Source organism: Penicillium canescens, assembly GCF_028828765.1.
Source record: "Penicillium canescens strain IBT 15451 chromosome Unknown utg000011l_segment0_segment0, whole genome shotgun sequence".
NCBI lineage: Eukaryota > Fungi > Ascomycota > Eurotiomycetes > Eurotiales > Aspergillaceae > Penicillium > Penicillium canescens.
Window position 1 is genome coordinate 2,304,112 of NW_026703973.1, and position 18,935 is coordinate 2,323,046.

General features: G+C 50.7%; 9 protein-coding genes across 9 annotated transcripts; 4 read left to right on the top strand and 5 right to left on the bottom strand.

Annotated features, from left to right (window-relative positions):
- The first annotated feature begins 74 nt into the window (after positions 1 to 74).
- On the top strand, positions 75 to 1,852 carry N7446_013594 (putative ZIP family zinc transporter). Its single transcript, XM_058522334.1, has 3 exons — positions 75 to 308; positions 370 to 549; positions 611 to 1,852. Exons 1-3 carry the CDS (start codon positions 263 to 265, stop codon positions 1,762 to 1,764), a joined length of 1,380 nt encoding a protein of 459 aa, XP_058365811.1. The 5' UTR covers positions 75 to 262; the 3' UTR covers positions 1,765 to 1,852.
- Positions 1,853 to 2,351: 499 nt separating this feature from the next.
- erg10B (acetyl-CoA C-acetyltransferase) lies at positions 2,352 to 3,775 on the bottom strand (the record flags this gene model as incomplete). The annotated part of the gene is made up of 5 exons (XM_058522335.1): positions 2,352 to 2,867; positions 2,931 to 3,420; positions 3,477 to 3,552; positions 3,606 to 3,655; positions 3,711 to 3,775. 5 exons carry the CDS (start codon positions 3,773 to 3,775, stop codon positions 2,352 to 2,354), a joined length of 1,197 nt encoding a protein of 398 aa, XP_058365812.1.
- A 264-nt stretch (positions 3,776 to 4,039) lies between these two features.
- N7446_013596 (U5 snRNP component Snu114, putative) lies at positions 4,040 to 7,184 on the top strand (the record flags this gene model as incomplete). Its single annotated transcript, XM_058522336.1, has 4 exons — positions 4,040 to 4,059; positions 4,107 to 4,246; positions 4,304 to 6,532; positions 6,622 to 7,184. 4 exons carry the CDS (start codon positions 4,040 to 4,042, stop codon positions 7,182 to 7,184), a joined length of 2,952 nt encoding a protein of 983 aa, XP_058365813.1.
- Positions 7,185 to 7,408: 224 nt separating this feature from the next.
- N7446_013597 (iron-sulfur cluster assembly protein CIA2) lies at positions 7,409 to 8,091 on the bottom strand (the record flags this gene model as incomplete). The annotated part of the gene is made up of 2 exons (XM_058522337.1): positions 7,409 to 7,782; positions 7,851 to 8,091. Coding segments are annotated over 2 exons (615 nt in total), but the record flags the coding sequence as incomplete, so codon positions are not given.
- A 1,519-nt stretch (positions 8,092 to 9,610) lies between these two features.
- On the top strand, positions 9,611 to 12,587 carry N7446_013598 (Zn(II)2Cys6 transcription factor; the record flags this gene model as incomplete). The annotated part of the gene is made up of 9 exons (XM_058522338.1): positions 9,611 to 9,665; positions 9,727 to 9,771; positions 9,829 to 10,347; positions 10,413 to 10,754; positions 10,803 to 11,084; positions 11,139 to 11,692; positions 11,748 to 12,020; positions 12,081 to 12,199; positions 12,263 to 12,587. 9 exons carry the CDS (start codon positions 9,611 to 9,613, stop codon positions 12,585 to 12,587), a joined length of 2,514 nt encoding a protein of 837 aa, XP_058365815.1.
- Positions 12,588 to 13,617: 1,030 nt separating this feature from the next.
- Positions 13,618 to 13,848, bottom strand: N7446_013599 (CDC26 family anaphase-promoting complex subunit; the record flags this gene model as incomplete). Its single annotated transcript, XM_058522339.1, has 1 exon — positions 13,618 to 13,848. The coding sequence occupies one exon, from the start codon at positions 13,846 to 13,848 to the stop codon at positions 13,618 to 13,620; it is 231 nt and encodes a 76-aa protein (XP_058365816.1).
- Positions 13,849 to 14,020: 172 nt separating this feature from the next.
- Positions 14,021 to 15,144, top strand: N7446_013600 (uncharacterized protein; the record flags this gene model as incomplete). Its single annotated transcript, XM_058522340.1, has 2 exons — positions 14,021 to 14,147; positions 14,249 to 15,144. The coding sequence occupies 2 exons, from the start codon at positions 14,021 to 14,023 to the stop codon at positions 15,142 to 15,144; spliced, it is 1,023 nt and encodes a 340-aa protein (XP_058365817.1).
- Positions 15,145 to 15,308: 164 nt separating this feature from the next.
- Positions 15,309 to 16,158, bottom strand: N7446_013601 (ribosome-recycling factor; the record flags this gene model as incomplete). Its single annotated transcript, XM_058522341.1, has 2 exons — positions 15,309 to 15,656; positions 15,715 to 16,158. The coding sequence occupies 2 exons, from the start codon at positions 16,156 to 16,158 to the stop codon at positions 15,309 to 15,311; spliced, it is 792 nt and encodes a 263-aa protein (XP_058365818.1).
- Positions 16,159 to 16,555: 397 nt separating this feature from the next.
- On the bottom strand, positions 16,556 to 18,768 carry hscA (putative Hsp70 chaperone (HscA); the record flags this gene model as incomplete). The annotated part of the gene is made up of 8 exons (XM_058522342.1): positions 16,556 to 16,824; positions 16,885 to 17,365; positions 17,421 to 18,128; positions 18,190 to 18,216; positions 18,264 to 18,354; positions 18,441 to 18,567; positions 18,619 to 18,669; positions 18,723 to 18,768. The coding sequence occupies 8 exons, from the start codon at positions 18,766 to 18,768 to the stop codon at positions 16,556 to 16,558; spliced, it is 1,800 nt and encodes a 599-aa protein (XP_058365819.1).
- Between the last annotated feature and the right edge of the window lie 167 nt (positions 18,769 to 18,935).

The following is an 18,935-nucleotide window of genomic DNA, read 5'->3' on the forward strand; positions in this document are numbered from 1 at the left end:
GACTAAGCAAGAGGGGCCTACGGGGACAGTGTGACTCGCTCTAACGCGTGTCCGAAGATCGCTTCCACTAGTCTGGCCACTTTGGGTTTGAAACGATGCTGCTTGTGTTGTTGACCTTTTCCCGGTAGTGTTCTGCGGTTTGCTCTTTTCTCAGCAGGGCTCAATTGCGTGTCTTTTCCAACTCCCTACGATCCAAGTTCCCCTTCCGCATTGCAGGGAACCGGGGATGCGGTTATAGCCACAAATTCGATCCAATATCAAAATGCAGAATGCTCAATCCTGGCAGCCTGCAAATGGCATATCTTCTGGTGAGTTCCTATCGCAAAGAATCAATCCGGGTCGGTTTCAAACTGATGTCGGTCCGAACAGACTTGAAACGTGCCCTGTCGACTCTCGCAGACATACCAGATTCTATCTTGAAAGCAGAGCTTCTTCGACGTGATGGAGCTTCAGATGACACGCCGGCGTGTGGCTCCAAGCAGCGGGGTGCCTATAACACTCCGTTACATGTTATGGCACTGTTCCTCATCCTTATCCTGAGTACATTCGGTATGTGCTGTTATATCACGCTTCATCATGCTACTCGTTGCTAACGTTTAATCTACAACAGCATGCTCATTTCCGGTTCTTGCTCGCCGATTCCCCCGTCTCCCGATCCCCCGTCGGTTCCTATTTATATCGAGGCACTTTGGAACTGGTGTTCTGATTGCGACGGCATTTGTACACCTTCTCCCCACAGCCTTTGTCTCCTTGACCGACCCCTGTCTTCCTAAATTCTGGAGTCAGTCATATCGCGCTATGGCGGGCTTCGTTGCAATGATCTCCGTCTTTGCTGTTGTTCTTGTGGAAATGTTCTTTGCTATGAAAGGCGCAAAACATGTGCACGGGAGCGAGTACGATAACCTCATTGGTGAGGTTGCACGCGACTCTCTGAGTGATTTCGGCGATGCAGACAGAGACTACTCGGGGTTAGAAGCGCGGCGGACATCGGACAACATTAACCTAGATAGTATGCATTACAACCCCAAATCAGGGACGGCGAGAGCTTCCGGCTCGTCGCATGAATCTGACCAACTCAATGTGGCGGATACATCCGCAGGCAAAGGGGATGATCTTTCTGACCTTGATGGTCTTGATGCCTACACGGATGATGACCAGCAGCCAATCAATAGACAGGCAGCTCAATCTCAACCTCTCCGCCATCGGCCACATGCAAGCGAGAGTCATGGACAGCAAACTGACATGGAAGTCCTAATTCAGAACCCGCAACGCCAACTTCTTCAGTGTCTCCTTCTGGAGGCTGGCATTTTGTTCCACAGCATTTTCATTGGCATGGCGCTCAGCGTTGCAACTGGCACGTCGTTTGTAGTGCTTTTGATCGCCATCAGTTTCCATCAGACCTTCGAAGGCTTTGCTCTCGGATCTCGGATTGCGTCGCTCATCCCAGATCTCTTCGCCCCCAATTCCATGAAACCGTGGCTGATGTCACTTGCCTATGGAACGACCACCCCAGTTGGCCAAGCTATCGGCTTGGTTTTGCATAATCTCTACGACCCCGCAAGTACGACTGGCCTGCTGATGGTTGGTATAACCAATGCCATCAGCAGCGGTCTTTTGCTCTTTGCGGGCTTGGTAGAACTCCTGGCGGAGGACTTCCTCAGCGAGTCAAGTTATGAGACCCTCAAGGGTAGACGACGTGTCGAGGCATGTGTATCTGTTGCTTGTGGTGCCCTTCTCATGGCCTTTGTTGGCGCCTTTGCTTAACAATGTAGATGTTTTGGGATTTTCTGGTCATCCTGTTTGATAGATTAACGAAGCGAGCGCGCGATACCATACAAATTTTATAAAGGCCCTTAGCCTAGTAATCAATTCTTCCAATTTCTGTGCAAGTTGTAAACGTAAGCGTCGAATGAGGTGTGAAATACCCTGGTGAATTAGCTACATAGATTGAGGTTGTTATCCTCCGACCTGATACCTCGAGTTATCATCCCACGGTACAATTGCCCCAGTATGTTTTGTGGCGGGCAGTACCAGCCTTTTTAAATCAGCTTATAGTTCATTTGTGTTTCGTACAGACTAAACAATTCAGACAAGAGTTGGCTTTCAGGTGCCGTTGCTAGGAAGAAAAGGAGCACAATAGACACTAAGACAGTAGGATATCTCATTAACAAGTCTAGATACAGACAAAAAAGGGATGTGACGGATGTTCTTCACTGCAAAATTCCATAGGCACTGCACGCCGAGGTCTGCAAGAAGTCGTTCAATCCGGTCAACCCATCAAAATTTTAATATTTCGTGCAAATATAGATGGTCATATCACATCTCCGTTTATCGTTAACAGAGTTCACCATTTACAGGGACTCCAGGACAAGGGCGCTGGCACCGCCACCACCGTTGCAGATACCGACACAGCCAAGCTTGCCCTTCTTAGCGCTCAGCACACCAAGCAAGGTGGAGACAATGCGGGCACCGCTGGCACCAAGAGGGTGACCAATGGCGACAGCACCACCGTGGATGTTAACCTTCTCCTCCGAGAGGCCAAGGAGCTTCAGGTTGGCAAGGGCCACAACACTGAATGCCTCGTTGATCTCAAAGGCATCAATGGAGTCCTGGGTGACACCGGCATGCTTGAGAGCCTTGGGGATGGCCAAAGCAGGAGCAGTGGTGAACTTGCTGGGCTTATGAGCAGCGTCACCCCAGCCCAGGATCTTGGCAATGGGCTTGAGGCCGAGTTCCTTGACCTTGGCCTCGGAAACCAGAACAACAGCGGCGGCACCGTCGTTGAGAGGCGACGAGTTGGGGGCAGTGACAGTTCCGGTGCCAGGAATGAAAGCGGGCTTCATGGCGCGGAGCTTGTCGGGGTTAAGCTATATTGAGACACCACTGGTAAGTTAGAGCTCTTTAAGCAGTCTGGCAAAGTGGACACTCACGTTCTTGGGTTCGTCATCCTGGGAAATGGTAACACCGGGTTTGCCACGGAAGCCGGGGATCTCAATGGGAGCAATCTCGTAGTCGAAAGCACCGGCCTGCTGGGCAGCCTGGGCCTTCTGGTAGCTGCGGATGGCATACTCATCCTGCTGGGAACGGTTGAAGTCGTGGTCCTGAGCACACTCCTCGGCTGCAAGACCCATGAGTTCCTGAGAACTGGCGTCCATCAGACCGTCCTTCTGGATACCATCAACCAGAGTCTGGTTGCCGTACTTGGCACCGTTACGCATGGTCTGGAGGTAGTGGGGAGTGTTGGACATGGACTCGGTACCACCGGCGACAATGACATCGGCATTTCCGGTCATGATAGTCTGGGCACCAAGGATGATGGCTTTCAAGCCAGAGGCGCAAACCTTGTTGACGGTGGTGCAGACGGTACTGTCGTTAAGGCCGGCACCGAGGGCACATTGTCTGGCGGGGTTCTGTCCGACACTAATTAGGAGGAAATCAGTCTTAATTGCATGGTATGAAGTTCACAGGACTCTTACCCAGCAGACAAGACGTTGCCGAAGAAGACCTCCTCGACATCGGAAGCATTGATGCCCTCAGCACGCTCGACGGCGGCTGTATACAACTGTTAGCTTTGAACATTAGGGCACATTTAGAGTATGCCTTACCTTTGATGGCGTGGGATCCGAGCTGAGGAGCGGTCAGGCTCGACAGGGAGCTGCAAGACAATGTCAATTCAGCCCAGCGGAGAGAAAAGTTCAGGAGTTGCTTACCCAAGGAACGAACCCACGGGTGTACGGGCAGTAGAGACGATGTAGACGGGAGGAAGAGGAGACATTTTGAAGCAAAGATTCGAGATCAAGAAACAATGGGTATCAAAAAGTATGAAAGAGAAGAAGAGAAGAAGAGAAGAAGAGAAGAAACGGGTCAGGAGAGGGGCATCAATAAGAATGGGGAGTGAGGAGCTGTACGGTGTAGGCGCGAGTACTCCGAGACGCTCGGACCAAGTGAAAGTTGAGAACCTCAACTTCTCCGGCATCACGCCAACTCTTGGAGCTCTTCTTGGATTAGTGCCATTTTTGCACCCTCCCTTCACTACACCATGGACGACCTCTATGATGAGTATGTTCTCAGTTTTGTGTGTTTGCACTTTTTCTAATTTCTTTCAGGTTTGGTAACTACATCGGCGATGCGGAATCCGATGAGGAGCACCATGAAGACGTGCAGCCCCAGGCTTTCAAGTTTGATGAGGCCTTCGATGATGAGGAGGAAGAGGAAGTCAATGACCAACAATTGATGGAGGTTGATGGTATGTTTGCTCGTCTACTCAACGTCTGCAATTTTGCTAATTCGCGTCTCTTCCCAGAGGGGCCTTCAAATGCGGTCATCCTACACGAAGATAAACAATATTACCCCAGCGCACAACAGGTCTACGGCGAGGATGTCGAGACTATGGTCCAGGAGGAAGATGCGCAGCCATTGTCGGAGCCTATCATCGCCCCCGTTCAGCAGAAGAAATTTGCGATCGCAGAGACTGAGCTTCCACCCGTACATTTCTCTCGAGAGTATATGTCCGATCTCTTGAATTTCCCCGACGAAATACGGAATGTGGCAATTGTTGGTCATCTGCACCATGGAAAGACAGCTTTCATGGATATGCTAGTTAAACAGACACACGACCTTACGGAGCGATTGGAGAAGCGCATTGGACGGAAGAGGGAGGAACAGCTTCGCTATACCGATGTCCATTTCCTAGAGAGAGAACGTGGTCTTTCAATCAAGTCGGCCCCAATGAGTCTCGTTCTCCAAGGCACCAAAGGAAAATCTCACCTGCTCAACCTCCTTGATACCCCCGGGCATGTGAACTTTGTTGATGAGGTGGCTGCTTCAATCCGCCTAGCCGATGGTGTTGTATTGGTTGTGGACGTCGTTGAGGGCGTTCAGGCGAACACAGAGCAAATTATCAAGCACGCAGTATTGGAAGATCTGCCCTTGACTCTGGTCGTGAACAAGATGGATCGACTCATCCTTGAGCTCAAGCTGCCCCCCAATGATGCTTATTTCAAGCTGAAGCATGTCATTGAAGAAATCAATACTGTTATTGAGAATGTCCTACCGGGTCAGGGCGAGCGACGACGACTGAGTCCCGAGAAGGGCAATGTTGCGTTTGCATCTAGCTCAATGAACTGGTGCTTCACTTTGCAGTCATTTGCTCGGATGTATGCCGATACTTACCCGAGCTTGGACTCATCAGAGTTCGCTGCCCGTCTTTGGGGTGATATCTTCTACAATCCCAAGAGCCGGAAATTTACCCGCAAGGCAGTGGAAGAGAACTCGAAGCGGTCATTTGTCAAGTTTGTCTTGGAGCCAGTCTACAAGCTCTACTCCCACACACTCAGTGAGAGCCCCGAAGATTTGAAGGAGACTTTGGCTAGTGTCGGCGTCACCCTGAAGCCATCCCAGCTCAAGTCAGATGCCAAGGAGCTACTCAATCTCGTGTGCGGACAATTCTTTGGTCCTGTAACTGGATTTGTAGACATGGTCGTTCAGCACGTGCCTTCCCCGGTGGAAGGCGCCCAGCGGGCATTGGATCGATACTACACTGGGCCTGTGGACACCACGGTTGGAGCTTCGATGCTAGCCTGTAATTCAGATGGCCCTCTCATCGTTCATGTCACTAAACTTTTCAGCAGCACCGATGCTGGAAGCTTCTACTCTTTTGGAAGAATTATGAGTGGAACAGCCCGACCTGGTCAGCAGGTTCGTGTCCTGGGTGAAGGCTACACGCCAGAGGATGAGGAAGATATGGTTGTTGCAACCATTTCTGACACGTGGATTGCGGAAACTTGTTACAACATCTCGACCAACGGCGTTCCCGCCGGAAACTTGGTGCTCTTGGGTGGTGTCGACAACTCTATTGTCAAGACCGCGACACTGGTGCCCCTCAAGCTCGAGGATGATGAGGAGGCATATATCTTCCGTCCCATTCGGCACATGACTGAATCGGTCTTCAAGGTTGCTGTTGAGCCTGTCAACCCATCGGAACTTCCAAAGATGTTGGATGGGTTGCGCAAAATCAACAAGAGCTACCCACTCATCTCCACCAAGGTCGAGGAGTCTGGTGAGCATGTGATTCTAGGAACCGGCGAGCTGTACATGGACTGCGTGCTACATGACCTTCGAAAATTATACTCAGAGATGGAGATTAAGGTCTCTGACCCCGTTACACGCTTCTGTGAGACCGTGGTGGAAACTTCTGCCATCATGTGTTACTCAATTACCCCGAACAAGAAGAACAAGATCACCATGATTGCGGAGCCTTTGGACGACGGTATTGCCGAAGATATTGAAAGCGGCAGAGTTAGTATCAAGGATCCCATTCGGAAGGTTGCTCGGTACTTCGAGGACAACTATGATTGGGACAAGCTTGCAGCCCGAAGCATTTGGGCATTTGGACCCGATGAGATGGGCCCCAATATCCTCCAGGATGACACATTGCCCTCTCAAATCGATAAGAAGCTTCTCGGCACTGTCAGGGACTCGATCACCCAGGGTTTCAGCTGGGGTACACGAGAAGGACCTCTATGCGAAGAACGTAAGTTGTACTCCCCCCGCCCACTCGCAGGGTAACTGCGTTTCTCTTTTCGGCTTGAATGGCGAATGTGACACTAACATGGAGTTTAGCGATTCGGAATACAAAGTTTAGGCTCACAGACGTGTCCCTTGCTGACCAGGCCATCTACCGCGGTGGTGGCCAGATCATCCCCACAGCCCGTCGTGCTGTGTACTCGTCCTTCCTCATGGCGTCCCCGCGTCTTATGGAACCAATCTATTCTTGCACAATGACCGGACCTGCAGACGCTGTGGCTTCTGTGTACACCGTTCTATCCCGCCGGCGAGGCCATGTCCTGTCAGATGGCCCCATTGCTGGGACGCCCCTTTACTCTGTTCGCGGCTTGATCCCAGTGATTGATTCCTTTGGCTTTGAGACCGATCTTCGTATCCACACCCAGGGTCAGGCCATGGTTAATCTGGTATTTGACAAGTGGAGTGTGGTTCCCGGTGACCCGCTGGACCGTGATATCAAACTGAAGCCCCTAGAGATGGCCCCTGCCATGGCTACGGCCCGTGACTTTGTCTTGAAGACAAGACGGCGTAAGGGTCTAGCCGAGGATGTTACTGTGAGCAAGTTCTTGGAGCCTGAGCTTTGGAAGGGTCTGAAGGAAAGTGGCGTTCTGGACTCATGATCTCGTACAATTGAACAACAAAATGGGTTTGGTTACGGGGAGTCTTTTAATCCGGTGTCTTAACGTAGAGCAACGTTTGTATTTCTAATACGCAGTCCAATGCAAGTCATTTTAGAGTTTGGTCATTTGTCGTAAACTATCGTCACGAGCTGGGTATGATGGGTCCAGTTTTAAGCACCGTAGGGAAGATCCAAGGCTCATGATACAGAAAGGGAAATCGTAGGTTAGTGGCAGGTCTCCATCATCTTGGCAATCACCCCCATCAGCGCGCCGTTCTCCAAGGCCGCTGCAACCCGCTCCTTATCTGCCAGCTGCTTGTTGACTTCATCGCCCGTGCTGTGTGTACCCTCCTTGATCCGCACGTCCATTCGGAAGCGTGAGGGCAGCGACTGTTCTAGGCGCACCCGAACCCCAAGCCCAATGACGGTTGCCAAGCTACAGTGCGTGATCGTGGGAGTGATGAGCACAGTGACAGTCTGTAGAGGCGATCCGGGGACGTCCGGGAGGGTTGGCTTGATTGAAATGTCTGGAAGAGATACGACAGCTAGTTCACCGAGCGAGATGGGGTGCTCCGGATCCGAGATTGACGAGATGAGATCTAACCGGTTAGTGCACTGCGCAGACAACGGTCTCCGGTTTCATGTTCCGAATCGAGGCCGTGCTTACCATAAATTTCTTGTTCATCAATCGGCTCCTCCAGGAGGTTGTCATCCTCGGAGTCTGAAGTTGGGGCGCTCTCCAAGAAGTCTACTGGGAGGGGCAGCGATGTGAAGATACCACCATACTCCCCCTTGGGAGTTGCAGTGGGCTGCAGCCGCGTAGGTAGATCAGCAGCATTGAGAATCGTAGGGTTTTCATTCTGCATTTCCGCCATTTTGGAGAGTCGTAGGTAGAGGTGGTGAGTGTCTCTGAGGGGCAAAAAAAGCCGACGGTAATGGGCTTCACGTGGTCGGAAGCTCTCTTTGTCTGTATATTCTATTCTATACTGTCTAGATATATATTTATATGTATATGTATATTTATATCTGTACCTATACAATATCTACATCTGTATAATATAAAATACATAATAGATAGACATATATATATTATATATATGTCTTATATAATCCCAGTGGTTCGGGAGGATCGACAAGCCGAGTTCTTATTCTTTTGTCCGAAGTCTCTCCGGGGTTTTTGCCCCTTCAGAGATTGTTCTTCCCCTCAATCAAGTTCCACCAGTTTCACCTCGAAGCCAAGGTCACAGAATGATCCAGATACAGGTGTGATGCTTTTAAGGCTGTTTCAGACGAATTGCATATGGCACTCCGGTAAATTAAGAGGCTTATTTGCTTTCTTTTTCTTTTCCTTCTTTACTTTTCTTTCCTTTTCCGTACCATTGCATATCTAAGTTATCATAGTGGAGAACTCATAGCCTCGGATATCGACCGTAGGGATGGAATAATTACTAGAAACGCTAGAAATCAAGATATATGTGAGAATATCATATACAAATACACCTGGGCAGGACGTCACTTATTAAGTTATATACGGAGTTTAGTATGTTACATATACGCCCATTGTTCTCCCACCTTGGATCGCCCCCTCCACTTGGAAATCCACAGCCGCGGGCGCTATTGGATCCTCCTTGGCACCCTATTCTCTCTCTCCCCTCAGCTTCCGATCTTCTCTTTCTTCCTCTCCTGGCTAAATGCCATTTTTGAGCCTATTCGCCCCTTATGACTCCACCTGCGACCTTGCCCATTCCGTCCTAATGCTCCCTTCCTCTGTCAATTGAGCGATGCGCCATGCTCCGCTGACTCGAGCCCGACTGCTTTAGAATCCTTTCTATACACCTTCTTCCTCGGTAAGCGCTTGCCTTTTTCTACCTCTCTATGTGGACTGCTGCCCTTTGCCTTGTCGCGGGACTCGCCCGCAATCTTGAGCTTTGATCGCGATCTACTGCTTTATATCTAGGCTGCTCGGAAACGTACTAATCTATGAGGTTCTAGTAATTGCCCTGTGATTAACAATACTTCGAGCCCAGAGCCACTGTTGTGTCTCTATTTGTGCGCCAACCCCGACTTCAACGTCCGATATCCATTTCGCATCGGATCTGCTCACTGGGTTTGAGCGCAGTTCTCTGCTCTATCCACGGTCCTCGGTTCGGTCAAATTGCAGAACGCTTGAGTGTTTCGCGGGGGCGGCTGTTGCGATTTCCCTTTGTTTAAATCGTCTCTGTGCCTCGGTAAATCGAGTGTAACCTACACGACACTATTCCGCCCTCCGCGCATCGTTATTCTTCATCCCAAGGCAGGCCCTTGCGATAGATCGCCAGCACACGTTTTTGATTCTCCAACCGTTTCGACGTTAGTGAGCATTATCAGTACCGTTACACCACACGCGACTTCGCTTGGCATCTGACCGGTGCGACCAAGCGAACAGTCATGCAGGGCTACTCATTTGCGCCCCCAGCCGGGCCTCCGAGGGAAGGTCAGAAAAGTATGTCATTGGGGACGAACCGGTTATCACTTGCATCTCGGCTCACTAATCATTTCTGTAGATTATGTATTCGTTGATGAACACAACCGGCACAAGAGACTCAAGGGTATGCATGGCCTTTGTAGAGATTTGTGTCCAACACACTGATGGTTTCGGCGTTTAGTGATGCGAGCCTGCAATGGTTGCCGGAAAAGAAAAATCAAATGTGATGCAGCCACGACAAATACGTGGCCTTGTTCTGCATGCACTCGTCTGAAGTTGGTTTGCGTCCCCCCTACCATTGGCCAAGATGGAGACTTCCTGCCAGATGGCCAGAGCGAGGCTACTCTAGACAGCGGTGGTCCTTCCGTCGCTTCCGAAAGCCCTCATTCATTCCCAGTACCTCCGACCTACAGGGATAATAATCAACCTACCATGGGAACAATGCCTTCATATGATCAATTGAGCATGTATTCCCAATATGTTCCTGCTCCACATCCCCAACAAGGCCTTTATAACGGCATTCGGTCGCCACAAATGCCCATGCCGCCGATGGCATATCAACAACCTCAGATGTATGCTGGGGCCCACGCTCCGTCAATGGGAACACCAGATCGGAATGCTTATGTTGATAACGATCAATCAACCGCAGAGAACCTCAGCGATGTACTTGGGGAGCTGAAGATCGACGAGAGTGGCATCGGTATGACATTGTCATTTCTTTCAGTGCCCATGCAGTGGATGGCTAACTGTTTCTTGCCCTCAAAGCCCCCTATATTAGAAGGCAACGGACAGATCGTGTCGAGCCTGATGCCCCTGTTCAAGACGAGGCCGAAGAGCGATTGCCGCCTCTCAGCACTGGCTCAGGCGCGACGATCCGAATCCCGCCTGAGCTTATGCCCGCAGAAGACGACGTGATGTCTTATTTCAAGATCTACTTTGATGAGATACACCCCTATGTTCCTGTCATTTCTCGTGCCCATCTGTACTACCAGTGGCAACATGATCGCCGCTCCATTTCCCCACTTCTTCTCGAGGCTCTGTTTGCCTGCGCGGGACGGTTATCTGATGAGCCCGCAGAGGGAGCCCAATGGCTGGCATTGGCCAACAGTGAGTCAACATTGATTGTCTATTCGACTCAAAGCTAACCTCGTCTAGGGCACGAGACCAGCTTTATGGATGTGCCACGTCTGAGTACCATCCAAGCATTACTTCTCCTACTAAAGGCCAGGGAATCTTTGCCGAAGAAAGGTTATTATTATCGATCTTGGCAAACTGTCAAGACGATCGTCTCGATGGCGAAAGACATGGACATACACGAGCACTACAGCAGTCATGCCGAAGGGGAACCCTGTGGTCTCAACCCAATTGAATGCTTGGTGCAGACCAGGGTATGGCAGTCTATCATGGTAGTCGAGGTGATGATCGGAGCACCTCAAGGTAAGCTCATGTCGCCTTCACTTGATAAGCCTAAGCAGTTTCTGATTTTGTTAGGCCGCTCGGACTACGGAGTCGACCCTGAAACAGTCGACATGCGCCCAACGCTAGATATCAGAGGTCTTGACCAATACGAGATCGATCGCTCAAGACAATATGCTTATTTCGTTCGCAACGCACATCACATTCGCATCATCACAGATATCTATCACAAAATCAAGAAGCAAAAGGACTGGGGAGCCGACGCCCGATTTGTACAGAATAATCCCCTTTTCTCAGATTGGCTTCGCAACCTTCCTTCCGACTTACAGGTCAACTATCCTGCTGATGGCTCTGCGCCGTGGCTGCCATCCCATTTTGTGGGCAATATGCATTCTCATTGCCACCTCGCGATCATTCTGTTACATCGCCCTCAACTAATTGCCTCCCAATCCTTCGCAGCTGGTGGTGAATGGAAGATTCACATGTCACTATGCTACTCCTCAGCCAAGAGTCTATGCCGGCTTCAAGAAGCCATTTTGCAGAGATTTGGGCTGTCCGGCCTGCTTTATATGCAGAGAGGTATCAATTTTGCCATATACTGCATTCTGACTTGCACAATGCTGCACCTGGTAAATATAGAAACTTTCCTTGTTTGTGTCACCAGACTGTTCTGACAATTGGCAGGTTGCCATCACCTCTCCCGACCCTGAATTCAACTCAGATGCCCGTGAATATTTTACTCGACATATGAGAATCCTAGAGACCTGCTCAACCGCATGGCCCATGCCCGAGATTCAAGCGCAGATCGATTCATTGAGACAGGCCTTTTCCGCTGACATGCAACGTCCCTTCGACCTGAAACCGAGTTTCCCATATGGGAGTCCTTCGGAACCCTATCAGCCCAGTCCACCTATGGATGCGCACTACCATCCTCATTTAAATCAAGTCCAATCTAGAGTGGGTTTCCATGCGCTTCCAATAACTCCTCCAATTTCGACCGGTGCTGAAGACTCCAAGTCCGACACATCTTCTCAGTTACAATCCCTCGGAATGGTTGCCCATCAACCCCCGACAACCCATCCAATGGATGCTCCATTAGCCGACGAAAATACCTGGGACCCGACTCGCATCATCACGTATGTACAAACAGCGGATCTCAAGTCATGCCTATTTGTCTTGTGCTAACCCATTTTCCATAGCCAATGGGACATGGCTTTCTCCGTGAACCCCTCTACCGTCAGCACCAATTCTCCACCCATGCCTATGAACAATTCGACACCGGGTGTACCGAATGTCGTGAACCCCCAATACCCCGTGCAGTACGAAACACCCAGCAAGGTGTCTTCTTTCACCCCATCTCAGTCCATTTCCCCGCCACAGTTCCACGCACCCCCGGTCGTGTTTTCGGCCCGTGACTGGCAGCAAAGTGTTGCTAGTGTATATGATCCACAGGGCGTAAAGCGACGGTGGAACCATTCAGTTGACGTCGGTTCTGACAACATGTCTAAGCGACAACGGGGATGATGCTCTTGTACCTGAATCCTTTGGCTTGGACTTGGACTTTTAGCGACTGATCCAACCATCCTCTTTATTGGCCTGCTGGCTTCAACCAGAAAACCCTGTCTGGGATTGGACATTGCTTCTGTTGCTTTAAATTCTTCCTTTTCCTTGTGAAATCGATTCTATCTCGTTTTATATCAGCGCCAGAGGATCTCAGTGTCGTGCCATTGGACCACAATGTTTTATATTAGAAAAGTTCTGGGGTCCAGGTTGTTAAGCCACATCACACCGAAGTTAGGACATACAACAAAGAGAATAAATGACCTTCCCTAAACAGGGTCTGGATTGATATTGGAATACAACAAACTACGCAGAAGACCGAGTTTATTCAAAGACAATTGGTGGAGACAGTTGTATAAAATTCTCACAACGCCCCGGGATAGAGCACACCGAGAAACTAACAAGCCCGAATCTCTTTGCCCGACGGACAGCCTGTTGAAAAAGCCGACATGGATTATTGCATCTACGATTGATATCGGTGACTACTAGGCAGGTGAAGACAAGGGAATTGCACGCTCAGCTACATAATTTGTGAGCTTGGGCATGATAATTAAGGCATCACTAGCTGATATAATGGAGTCCATGAATCCTGTTGTCTCACACAGTTGCTCTCTTGGGAATGAAGTCAACAGGGGACAGTGGACGGGGCAAGACAGTTAGTGTTGCCGGGCATGTCAAACACTGGGGGATATGCTGGGAGGTTGATGAAAAAAATGGTCGGTTTGATCAGTTCGTCTTCGCTATTTGAAGCTTGAATAGCACTATCCCCTGTCATTGCTGCCATGTACGTGTTCGGACACGAGAGGTATAGTGCGAGTGCAATGTATTGACAAAGGTCATTGTACTCTGTCTTGTTGGCTCTATCTGATAGAACACATGATCAAAAACGCAGGTCGATGTGATCAAGGGCCTTTATTTATCGTATCATGGGCGGGACATGTTTTCGTATCGAATAGATTGTGTTCATGTGACAGTCTCGGTGCGGTATAGACAATCAACCACGTCGGCCAATGCCTATCCTTTCTTCGCGTGACCGCACAATCCTGGCCTTGTCACCAGGGAGTGGCTTCAGCTCATCGCTCGGGTCAAAGTTGGCGTTGGATGATCCCTTGGCGTGTTGCTCTGGGTGCTTGTTTTCCTCGGACAGTTTGCGAAGTCGTTCTTCTTCGAAGGCAGCAAGGTCCTCCGATGTGATGGCAATGGCGGTTGGCTTTCGGCGGAGCATTTTGACTGTCAGAATGTATGCCACTGAATCAAGCAAGTTGGTGGTGAGCGGAGGTCGGTGAGCGGTGCCTCACGTGACTACATTCTTCAATCTTTCCGCGTTGAAGCCCGTCACAGTTTTGAGTCCGATACCAACGCTCCAGGGACACGACCTGGCTTATTGATAAGCCAAGATGTTTCGGCCACAGATCAGGCAGATTGCTCTGCAATGTGAACGTGCGAGATTTGGTCTCTCCGCGCCTGTTCGACCGTTCTCCTGTTCCCGTACAGTGGCTGCTGAAGATCAAAACCAACCGTCCGGTAAGTACAGGCGATGAAACCAGGCCTCGAGGAAGCAAACACACAACTGCATTGTTGATTGAAAGTCACTGTGTCTCCTATCTAACCCGGATTCCCATTAGGCCAAAAGCCCAACACCCGTCCTCCTCCATCAGACGCACGCCCCCGCCAGCCTCGCAAACCCAGTGGCCCTCCGGCTCGTCCCAAACAGAATCAACCTCGCCCTGCTCGAGTGGTTGACGCAAGGTCATTTGCTGCAACAAAAGCTAGCGGTGGAGAGCAACCCAAGATCATTCGCAGCCCGAGATTGCGCACCGCTCGCGGCGGCAACCAAGGCCAAAATCGGAAACCCAAACCCTCCGCCAAGGGCAAGGGTCCACGGAAGGACCAGCGCCGAAACGCAACTTCATTTGAAAACGCCGAGGGCGAAGAGGCCGAAGCGGCGGCTATTGAGGCCGTTGAGCAAGAGCAAATCTTGAAAGACCGGCCCGTTCCTATTCGCTATGAGCCTCAGGAAATCACCTACTCTACATTGAGAGAGACTTGGCCTTCAATTCCCACAGATGCGAACTCGCGCTCCGCTGCCGTTTACGAGAAGCTTGTCAGCCTAAGCGGTCGCTTTGCCAATGGCTACGTCCCGCCTCATGAGCTTGGAAGACGCATCTGGAAGGGTCAAAGCGTTCTTTTCAGCAGTGAGGCCGAGAAGGCTGAGGCTCTGGAAGAGACTAAGCGGTTGGCCCAGCTTCGGGCAGACCAGATTTCACAGCGCAAGGGTGACCTTGTGGAGCCTCGCACTGTTGAATTCAACCCCATCAATGCGGAGAGCACCAAAACTCTCATGGAGACGCTCGCGCAGGGCAAGTATCCAACGGCCGAGGCTAAGAAGGAGGGGCCAGCCGTATTGGGCGAGGTGACAAGAAATCTCATGAACAATGGGACATACCAAACAACTGGGAAAACCTCTCAGTTCATGGCCAAGCTCGAATCACTTGTCTCTGGCAGCACCAAGCGTGCCTGATACTATGCGAGGACGAGGACCAGTGGTAGATGTGACTTGTATTATATAGTTTTGTTTCGGTTCATTTCTCATTTTTCTCCCATATCTTTCCCGATTATGTCTGTATCTAAGTTACAAAGTCATTATTTTACAAGCACCGTGTTCCTCGGCTGGCCGACAATATTTTATGCCTGCTCCAGGGTCTTTTTGGCCGCTTCAAATGCATCCTTGAGATCTTTTTGACCTTGATCGGTGACCTTCTCCATCTGATCATGAGCTTTGCGAACATCATCTGGTCGAGCTAGTTTCTTTTTCTGCAAGTCCTGGAGACGTTTGTGCATGGCGCCTCTGCAATCGCGTACTGAGCTAGAGGCCCTGTCAAATGCTTGCTTAGCAGTTTGAATGTTTTTATCCCGGGAATCCTTTGTGGGCGGTGGAATGGGAATGTTGAGTTGGAGGGCGTTGTGGGCATCGGGTTGCGGAGTCAAGGATAGGTTCGAGGATATGATAGCCGAAATAAGAGGTTTGATGTGCTGCGCAAGATATTAGAATTGCTCTGATTTGAAAGTGCACGTCGATAGTCAAACTCACGTCCTCTTCTGCGGCCAAGAGAGTGACCATCCGTCCTCCCTTGGGTACAACCTGAGCCAGATCTCCTAATTTGACTGACTCCTTAGACTCCTTGCTCAGCTGAACCTTCAAATTCTCCAGGAGAGCGGTATTGAACCGCCCTCCCGCGCGAAGCTTGGACAAATCATCTTTGAGCCGAGCGACAGTCGTGGAAATGCCGTTGTGCAGTTGAGAGAGATCAAAGGGATCTTCAGCAGAGCTCGAGCTTTCTTTTGGCTCAGGAGCAGAACTCTGTTTGGCCTTGTCCTTTTTTTTGTATAGAGCAGGGGAGTTGGCAAAGTTACGTCTGTTCAGAGGAACTAAGCACTGAGTCCGAGGCAAGAGACACGACCGAGGGTTCAAAGGGCGCGTGACCGCAAGGCGAGGACAGACAGAGCGGAATGATTGGGAAACGATACGTTGCATGGCGGAAGCAATTGGTGTAAAAAAGTTGGAGAGCAAAAGTTGGAGAGCAAAAGTTGGAGAGCGGAAACACGAAGTTTTGCAGTCCCATTTCCACCATCCCCGCCTTGGCCCGAAACGCACGGCCTTCTACAATTACAGAGAAAAGCAGGAAATCATCACAATGTCATTAAATTGCAAATGGCGAACTTCGTCTACAAAAAAAAAGCAAAACAAATCATACTTTTCAAGAAAAGAAAACTGCGCCCAAGTTGCCCGGCTTAAACAAAGCATGACAGAGACCAACTCTGCCCAAGGTCTAGATGGTGCAGATTCCCTGAGAAGTAGGGTCCCGGGAAAGAGAAAAATTCGTTGGCCGTAAGTCTATGTTCATGTCTTCCCATGTATATCATGGATGCATTTACCGTGTGGCCATGGCCTTGGTAATCAGGCGCTTGAGGGCGAGCTCCTTCTTCTTGAGATCCTCGGGAGTGGAGTCCTCCACCTCGAGCTGGGCCATGGCATCGCTGAGAGCGGACTCAATGCGCTCCTTGTTGCCACGCTTGAGCTTCATGGACATGCCAGGGTCGGAGACGATCTCCTCAACACGGGAGATGTAAGACTCGAGCTGCTGGCGAGACTCGAACTTCTTGGTGAAAGCCTCGTCGCTGGTCTTGAACTTGGCAGCATCTACATGACGTTAGTCAGTATTGGATTGAAAATTAACTTGGGGTGGAAGGAAAAACATACCGTCAACCATCTGGTCGATCTCAGCGCTGGAGAGCTTGCCGACAGCGTTGGAGATGGTGATGTTGGCCGTGCGGCCGGAGGTCTTCTCGGTGGCGGTGACCTTCAGGATACCGTTGACGTCAACCTCGAAGACACACTCGAGAGCGGCCTCACCGGCGCGCATGGGAGGGAGAGGAGCGAGAGTGAATTCGCCCAGGGAGGTGTTGTCAGCGCAGTTGGTACGCTCACCCTGGTAGACGGGGAACTGAACGGTCTGTTGGTTGTCGACAACAGTGGTGAAGGTACGCTTCTTAATAGTGGGGACGGTCTGGCCGCGGTTAACGACGGGGGCGAAGATGTTGCCCTCCATGGCGACACCGAGAGAGAGGGGAACAACGTCCAGAAGGAGGAGGTCCTGAGTCTCGGCGGAGGTGGCCTTGCCGGAAAGGATACCGGCCTGGACAGCGGCACCGTAGGCAACAGCCTCATCGGGGTTGATGCTCTATACAAGACATGTAAGTGGATGTAAATTGCCTGATTTTGGAGTATGATCTTACCTTCTCGAGCTTCTTGCCGTCGAAGAAGTCGCTCAGGAGCTTCTGGATGCGGGGAATACGGGTGGAACCACCGACAAGGACGATCTCATCGACCTTGCTCTTGGGGATACCAGAGTCCTTGAGGACCTGCTGGACGGGGTCCAGGGTGCCAGAGAAGGCCTTGGCGTTAAGGTCCTCGAAACGGGCACGGGTGATGGAGGAGTTGAGGTCCTCACCGTCGAAGAGAGAGTCAATCTCAACGGTGGTCTGGGTGGCGTTGGACAGAGTACGCTTAGCACGCTCGCAAGCGGTGCGCAGACGACGAAGAGCACGGGCGTCACCGGAGAGGTCCTTGCCGGTCTTCTTCTGGAACTCCTTCTTGAAGTGCTCAAGGAGGTTGGTGTCGAAGTCCTGACCACCAAGGTGAGTGTCACCAGCGGTGGCCTTGACAGTGAAGACACCACCCTGGATGTTCAGCAGGGACACATCGAAGGTACCACCACCAAGATCGTAGATGAGGACGTTGCGCTCCTTGTCAGACTTGCCGGAGCCAAGACCGTAGGCGATAGCGGCAGCGGTAGGCTCGTTGATGATACGGAGAACGTTGAGACCAGCGATGGCACCAGCATCCTTGGTGGCCTGACGCTGGTTGTCGTTGAAGTAAGCAGGCACGGTAATAACGGCCTTCTCGACCTTCTTGCCGAGCTTGACCTCGGCAACCTCCTTCATCTGTTTCAGTGCATCAGTAAGTCATTTCTTGTATATGTATATATTGGATGTTTCGCCTTACCTTCATGAGGACCATGGAGGAGATCTCCTGGGGGAGAAGGTCTTGGTCTCGCCGAGGTACTCGACCTGGACAACGGGGTTACCACCCTGGTCAATGACCTTGAAGGGCCAGGACTCAACATCCTTCTTGACGATGGGGTCCTCGTAGCGGCGACCGATCAAACGCCTGTTCCGAGTCAGACCAAAACCCAGGAAAGAAATTGCTTGGAACGCGCATGAATCGAAAACAGGCGCAAAATTTCAAGAACTCACTTGATATCGAAGATGGTGTTGGCCGGGTTCATGGCGGCCTGGTTCTTGGCGGCATCACCAATCAGACGCTCCTTGTCGGTGAAAGAGACGAAGGAGGGGGTAGTGTAGCTACCCTGGTCGTTGGCAACTGATCATACGGTCAGTTTATGCAGAAAATTTCGATGGAGAAAAAACGTACTGATCTCGACATTGGTACCCTCGTAGTTGGCAACGCAAGAGTAGGTGGTACCTTGAAAAAGAAGCATTAGTTGTGCGTCCACATATTTGAGAAAATAAACTCACCCAAATCGATACCGACGGCACCGTCGAAGACCTCAATGTCGGCCATTATGAGATAGGGAAATAGTAATTGGGAGGAATGGGAAAGAGAGGGATGGTGGGGGAAAGAGGAAATTTTTTATCAACCCGAGTGCATATTTAATCGGAGCCACAAAAACCCAGAAAATTTTTCGGGAGCGGTGAATCACGTGCGAGGGCTATATACTTCTACGAATG